Source organism: Alternaria arbusti (assembly GCF_024043155.1).
Source record: "Alternaria arbusti strain BMP 1465 chromosome Unknown scaffold_42, whole genome shotgun sequence".
In the NCBI taxonomy this organism is placed as follows: Eukaryota; Fungi; Ascomycota; class Dothideomycetes; order Pleosporales; family Pleosporaceae; genus Alternaria; species Alternaria arbusti.
The window spans coordinates 26,428-33,698 of NW_026249982.1; the positions used below are offsets into that span (position 1 = coordinate 26,428).

Here is a 7,271-nt window from a genome sequence, read left to right on the forward strand (position 1 = left end):
CAGGCTGACACGGTGGATTCGGGGCAGTCGCTTCCATGGGTGGCGGATGGGTGTCTTGCTTGGATGCTGCATGTCTTCCTTCGTCCTCTGCTGCAATATTGCCATGATCGTCGTCGCAGCCACCAGTAAAACTGGCGACAATGTCGGAGGGATAGCTAACCTGAAGATTGGTGATGAAGCTGTCATCTCGCAATGGAATACCGCATTGCACGTGCTGATCAACGCACTCAGCACGATGTTGCTCGCTGGCTCGAACTACACTATGCAGGTTCTGAGTTCACCAACCAGGCAAGATGTTGATGCCGCGCATGCTCGTGGACAGTGGCTCGATATCGGCGTTCTCAGTCCTCGCAATCTCAGGCTGATCCCTCGGAAACGTGCTGCGCTTTGGTACACGTTAGCGCTATCCTCCGTACCTCTACATTTATTGTATGCAACGCTCACCCAAGAAATGATGCATGGACTGACGCACTCCAGTTACAATGCTTCGATCTTCAAAGTCGTCACGTCAAGCGAATATCAAATATTTACTGTAGACGTCGCGTCAGACGAATGGAATCGTATCAATTCCACTACTGACGTGGGAAAATCGACCAACGGCTCATACTCGAATCTCGGCGGCGGAAAATGGACAACCGTGTACGACAACGAGTATATATCGGTACATGGCGATCTGTATCTTGCGATAGACCGGGTAGCCTTTGATACCACACAAGCTGCCATAAATCCAGAGGCGATCAACATCACATCAACATACCTGGACTACAACGTCACTGGAAATCAAAGAACCTTACGGGATCTCACGTCGGAGTCGGCATCATGGATAAGGTTTCGATCTCAGCCAGATCCCACGATACAGTGGATGAGCATTTCAGCTCATGTAGTGGAAGCCGCAGCGGAGAAGAGGAAGAGCCCACCCAGCAGAGTTCAAATCAGCTTGTACTTCTTGATCATCGTCGCGGTCTTCAATCTACTCAAGCTCAGCGTCATGGCCTATGTTCTCATTACCGACCGTTCGGCATACCTAGTCACATTGGGAGACGCCGCAGCCTCATTCCTAGAGCATCCCGATCCACATACTACGGGGATATGTGCGCTCGGTCGAGAAGAGCTCCTCATCACCCTGGGCCATCCGTCTAAGCGACCATTTTCCACCCCCGAAGAAAAATCAGACCTGGATTTGCGCGTAAAGGGTACATGGCTATCAAGGTCACAGTCATACTTCGCTCCTGTCCATCGCTCAGCGAAGGTGCTATATAGCTTCTTGTACGTAACACCCTTCCATCTTGGATTCAGTACTAATCCGTCAGACTGCTTTTCGTCGTCATCACACTGGCATTAGGCCCACTATACACATCAAGTGGCCACTGGGGCTGGGGAATCGGATCAGACGACAACGTCCCCTTTGGATCTGATGGGACCACAGCTACCGCTACCCTGTGGAATGCCTGGCTTGCCAACGTGCCACAACTGATACTATCCTTCTTTTACCTTTCGGTCAACATGATATGTACCGCCATGTCCGGAGCCAACGAATGGAACCATCTAGCAAAGTCCAAAAAGGGTTTGAGAGTCACCAAACCTTTCGGCGATCAGCGAAGCACTTACTTCCTACAACTACCCTACAGATGGAGCCTTCCACTCATCATCACCAGTGGAACGCTGCATTGGCTGTTATCGCAAACCTTCTTTCTTGTGCGTGCTGACTTCTTTGATCGCTACGGGGTGATGCTCAAAGGCGCCACGAAGTCCGCATGTGGATTCTCGGCACTCAGTCTATATGTATTGCTATTTGCTGCACTCTCACTACTTGGCGTCGTATTCTTTATCGGAGTCAAGAGAATGTCGGTAAAGGTGCCGACCGCGGGATCTTGCAGCCTTGTCATAAGCGCCGCCTGCCACCCATCGCCTACGGAAGTCGACGTCCACTTGGGTAAAGTTCAGTGGGGTGTTGCTCAGTACCAGCAGATACAGGGGTTTCCACACTGCTCGCTTTCATCTGGATTTGTAATGGAACCGGAAGAGCGGACTATCTATCTCTGAATACAACTGTATCTTGGTCACTAGCATACGATATCATTTCAATAAGCACGAGCTGTGCGATAGCCATCATGATGGCTGGCATCTCGGTCATAATCTCGATGACAATATTGCCGTTTATGTGCCATATGGGTATTCTAACCTTTGTGTTAAGATGCAGAGTCTCGGCGGGAAGCCGTCATAGATGTTGATGACCTTAGTCGACAAAAGCAGTCCGGACTCGTCCAGGAGATATATTCCACTGGAAGGGACCTTTTCATCGACGTACAATGCGAACCGGAGAAGCCAGAAAGAGGTGTACATCTGTCACGCATTCGGGAGAGACATATTTCTCTCTCCAATCGCTAGCATGTCGCAAGTGTTGGGGGATTATCGCGCCGTGGACAAGAACCGTGGTCGTATCGTCGGTGCGAGGTAGTGTGTTGGGCGTCGTACGAACGAGCTGCTGTTGCAATAGTTCCAGATCCGCCTGCATTGGGTGCGCAGCCATAAAAAGGCCTGTCGTCATATTGAGATGTTTAAGGCGAGTGCATGGTTAGTTGTCGTCGTTGAAGGGTGTTGGTACGCGTCGCGGGGGAGGACTGCTTGGCTCGCGTATGAGATTCACTGCCTAGATCGCTCATTGGACACCTTACCACTATTCCGCACATGTCACTTGAACGTGTGACGTCTGACAGCTGGGATAGCCGTTGCGTATGGATATAGTATGTATCGGTTGTAGTTGTAATCAGCTCGTCGCTGATGGGTCATCGCTCACGAACCATGACGTATTCACCACGCTAGCCAGAACCGCAGTTTCCAATTCCCCAGACACGCGCCCGCACCCCGCAAAGACGTCATCCTTCCATGCAACTCTGATGAAACGCGTTCTCATGCAGTCCACAGCGCACGTACTGCTTTTTCCATCTCCTTCTGTCGACGCTCAACCCACGGAGATGGCTCCGACGAATCGATGACGCATCATCTCGCGCGCATTGACGATAACCTTGGAACCTGATGTTGGCCTAGCACCAAATGTCTAAATATCGTGGAGGATGGAAACAAACTACCAATCATTCCTCCACACACAATACACTTAGTTTCTATACATCTATGTGATTCAATATGCCGCTACTTCGCTTTACAAAGCCGCGAGTCGCCTCTGCTACAGGTACTACTATACAGGGCTCGAAATGTTCTCGTAGCGCTAGGCCTCATCCACTGCGGAATGGCGCCCAGAGCAGGCAGTATGCCAGCGAGCCCATCATTCCCAAGGTGCAGAATAGCGATTTCACATTGTAGGTTCAACGTCGTTGTAACAGTCCCCCGGAGCTCCAGATAACGTGTATCCTTTAGTAAGTTCGCAGGTGTAGCCATGGCCTTCACCGGCGGTCTTTATTTCGCTATAAATTCAGATCTGCGTCCCTCGTCAAAGCAGAACCTTGCGGCCAATCTTCAGCCGCATCCCACCATGCCAGGCAAGATGGCTGGCGAGAACGAGGAAAACATGCGCAGCCACAAGATCACTATGAAAGGCGATCCCAGCGCACCTGGTGCTGGCAGGCCGGACCCAAATGAAGAGTTGGGTCCGAAAGCTATGGGTCACGGGGCTGCACCTTCACATGTAGCCGACCCGGTTCGTACAAGATGTAACACTTTTTTCCACTTCTTGATTGCTAAGTAACACCACAGGCCGATCCCCGCGGAAAACCCAGGAGCTTCAACTACATGTCTGGAAAGCAAGAGGGTTTGTCTAATGGTGACACTCACCACAGCTCCCAGATTTCCAAGCAGGGCGAGATGAGTAAGAAGGGTGAGGGTGTTGCTGAGACTGCGAAGCTCAAAGGTACGGTGTCGACCAAGCGACCTGGTCCTGAGAATAAGGAACAGCGAGGCAAGGCTCAAATGGATGATGAGTAGCAAGTTGAGTTGATCATTGCCCTTGGTATCATTTGATGGGGGGAGGAAATGTAGTAAAGAGAGTAGCAAACTGTAGTCAGATAAACAGGCACTCCAATACCGTACGAGCAAAGACATCTCACTAGCCCGTATGACTATCGCGCATTGTCAGATTACGTGTCGATTGTAAGCCTTAGCTTCAATGCAACTCAACCAAGGTCCGCACTATTAGAGCAACCATGTTATTAGTTTTAGACTCCTACTCGTACAAGCCGTGCCATGCCAACGCACACTGGTCAGCAGTTTGACTTATCCCTATCCCCAAGTAACACCATAGACCATAGCAGATAGCCACCCAAGTGATTTTCAACTTTTTGCAAGGAAACGAGCTTTTGACCTCCTACCAGAGGAGGAGCGGGAAGAGCTTTTAACCATCGTCGCCAGATTGAGGAAAGAAAGGAAAGGAAAGGAAATATGGTACGCCGTGATTGCCATCGTGAGGTATCGTACAGGACATGAAGAAGTCGGAAGAGGTAGGTGCAACGCCGTGCAAATTATCCGAAAGAAAAGGGAGATGTGGAATGAGGGGTTCAACCGGACGTGTCGTTCTTCAGGACGGCAGCGGGAGGAGCCTGGAGGGCGTCGGGTGATGGCGCTGTTGTCATCGAAGTGAATATGGGCGTCAACGTGGTTTTCGATGTCGATGCGGGTGTCGCAGTGGCCTCGGTGGCATCGATGCGTTCCTCTTGGGTCGTGGATGGTTTCTCGACCGCCTTCTCAGCTGTACCAGCATCATACTCTCCACCTCCAATGGTCGTCTTCTTCTCGCACCCCGTCTCAACATCAACAAACGTCTCCTCACTCCCACACCTCGGCAACTTCTTGCCGCTGTTCTCAGCAACGTATTCGTCGTACGTCTTGCCCGCCTTCTTAGCTTCCTTGCGCACATGTCTGACACGCCATAGCCAGACCGCTTGGCTAGCAAAGATGCCAGTCTCGAGGACCATGCAGGCGATGTATAGACTAGCGCCGAGAGCATCGAACCATTGCTGCGCGACGACGGCCATGAGCGAGAAGAAGGCGCCGAGGTAGTCGATGGTGAGGAACCAGAAGTCAATGCCAATGACGCGGCCGTTGCGCTTGGCGAGCTCGAAGTAAGGCGGGATTAGGCCGATGACTTGGATGACGGAGGCGGAGATGGCCATTAGCATCATGGGCCATTCGACACCGCGGCTGTATGGACCCTGTACGGTATTTCGTTAGTAGCTTTCTACAAGATGGTGATTTGTAGCGTGTGGTTGACTTACGCGCAGTGTAAGAATGAGGATGAGTTCCATGATACCGAAGCTAGCTGCAAGAGCGATGGTCGCGAGAGTAGCTGTCCAGACCCGCCATTTGTTGTGGTAGTAGAGTGTTTGGCCCCATGCGATGAGGGTGAGACTGGCGAAAGCTTGAGGTTGGAATTGGAGGGCGAAGTTGAAGTTCTAATCACACGTAAATAAAAGGTAAGACGGAGTGCGCGGTGGGTGTTAGCATACCTGAACAATCGCGTATACACCAAACGGTACGCCGCCTGCATCCTGTGGTTAGCTGAGTCGACCAGGTTCGTTCATGTGGGGTGTCGCACAAATTGACCAGAGTATCAGCATGGTGCCTGGGAGGCCTTCAGTGCTCTTTCGCCGCCAGTTGGTCCATATTCTTCGGCAAAGTCAGCAACCCGTCATTTGCGATGCTGATATGTGTGACACTTACTGTGGGATGATTTGGATACACCAGCAGCTGCATTCGGACCTTTGTTAGCAAGTGCTTCGTGGGGTCAAGGGCTTGACGTGGGGTTGCATACACTTTACTCAAGTTAGCATAGTCATTAGCCACGAAACGTTCGGAGGTACTCACCAGTGCCGAGCGTCTAGAGAACGAGATCGCATGTCAGTATCATGACTCAAGTCAAAAACGTGGGTGGAGCAGAGAAACCTACACCAAGGATATTCGCAGCCTAGCGTTTGGGGTCAGTATGTTGGAGCTGTATGCGATATTGATGGTACTACTCACGGGTGGTATCGAAACTTGCGGTCTGTCCATGGCTTTGGAAGAGTACTCTCACTACGTCTTGGATGATAAGAAGTGGTGAAGAGGTGTAAAGCTCAGTGCGTGGGAAGATGGATGATGGTGAAAAGAGAGGCCCAGGTGAGACAAGATGTACGATTAAGAAGCCAACTAAAAGGAAGTGTAGAGATGTGAGTTTACGTGATCTGGTGGCGTTTCACGTCGCACCAGGTGTAGTATGTACTATCGCTCTGGTACCTGGTTCGAGTAAAGGAGGAAGAAGTAGTTAAACGACTTCACCAATGGTAGGATGAGGAAGCGGGAGGGTTGTACAAAAGAAAGTTTCCAACTAATGACAGAGCAGTCGGTTACGCCAGCACCGGCACCCAGGTGAAGGCGAAAGTGGTACCCGCTCACACCAGGCAACATGTTGTGCGTGATGACGGAACTGTCAGAGGGTCCCATTTTACTAGCTCTACCGCCGCAGTCGCGTGCAAGAATAAGTCGGCTGGTCATACCATTGCACAATGGCCTTGGATAGAACGATTTAGACTAGGCAGCTAGTGAGATTTCAGCTTTCGGGGAAGTCATGCCCCTGCTCCCGGCGCTGAAGAGCGACTCCGTTCAGACTCGGTAAGAGGTGAGTGGCTGAGCTAGCGTATACAGGGATACTTTTCCTTCCCCAGCCGATCTGCAATCCGATTGGCGAGTCTAGACTTTTCGCTGAACGCATCTATCCTCATATGAGGAAATGGGTCCACTCCATCTCGATGCAGACGTTGAAGGGGGTGGGTGACGAAAGCCCCGGTATTGCATGCATACAAGGCTCGGTCGGATGCTGGGTCCCTGCATTGAGCGACGAAGAAAGAACATGGTGGCCACTTGGTAAACCCAATCGCTCACAGCCGGGACAGTTCTGTAGACTACGGAGTAATGCACATCGAAGAGGGTAAAGTTAATCTGCATCCAATGAATAACCTTGTAGATGTATTTCCGGATGTGGTCGTGCGTAGACTACCGCCGCGCTCCAAGCGGCTCACGCGAACATCAATCCTGACTGGCCTCAAGGACAGTCCGTCAATCTTCGTTTTGATGAGGTGACTTCGATCCTCCGGTGAGCTCGGCGAGCGCGTGCCCGGCTACTGTGCATTACTGCACACTGACGGACGTTCCTGAAAACTCTGAAGGTGGGTAGCTGACGTGCGGTTGGCGGCTGTGTTGAGACCTGCATCACCTGGCATTCCCGAACCACGCCGGTGGGACCCCGCCTGCATAAGATGGCGTCAACCGGATTTATGATTCGATCC

The 7,271-nt window shown here is 51.5% G+C and overlaps 3 protein-coding genes across 3 annotated transcripts; 2 read left to right on the forward strand and 1 right to left on the reverse strand.

Annotated features, from left to right (window-relative positions):
- Positions 1 to 103: 103 nt before the first annotated feature.
- Positions 104 to 2,458, forward strand: J4E86_011725 (uncharacterized protein; the record flags this gene model as incomplete). The annotated part of the gene is made up of 4 exons (XM_051452215.1): positions 104 to 396; positions 478 to 1,193; positions 1,343 to 1,564; positions 2,241 to 2,458. The coding sequence occupies 4 exons, from the start codon at positions 104 to 106 to the stop codon at positions 2,456 to 2,458; spliced, it is 1,449 nt and encodes a 482-aa protein (XP_051296609.1).
- Positions 2,459 to 3,490: 1,032 nt separating this feature from the next.
- Positions 3,491 to 3,939, forward strand: J4E86_011726 (uncharacterized protein; the record flags this gene model as incomplete). Its single annotated transcript, XM_051452216.1, has 2 exons — positions 3,491 to 3,655; positions 3,712 to 3,939. The coding sequence occupies 2 exons, from the start codon at positions 3,491 to 3,493 to the stop codon at positions 3,937 to 3,939; spliced, it is 393 nt and encodes a 130-aa protein (XP_051296610.1).
- Positions 3,940 to 4,508: 569 nt separating this feature from the next.
- J4E86_011727 (uncharacterized protein) lies at positions 4,509 to 6,000 on the reverse strand (the record flags this gene model as incomplete). Its single annotated transcript, XM_051452217.1, has 4 exons — positions 4,509 to 5,162; positions 5,226 to 5,402; positions 5,457 to 5,498; positions 5,971 to 6,000. The coding sequence occupies 4 exons, from the start codon at positions 5,998 to 6,000 to the stop codon at positions 4,509 to 4,511; spliced, it is 903 nt and encodes a 300-aa protein (XP_051296611.1).
- Between the last annotated feature and the right edge of the window lie 1,271 nt (positions 6,001 to 7,271).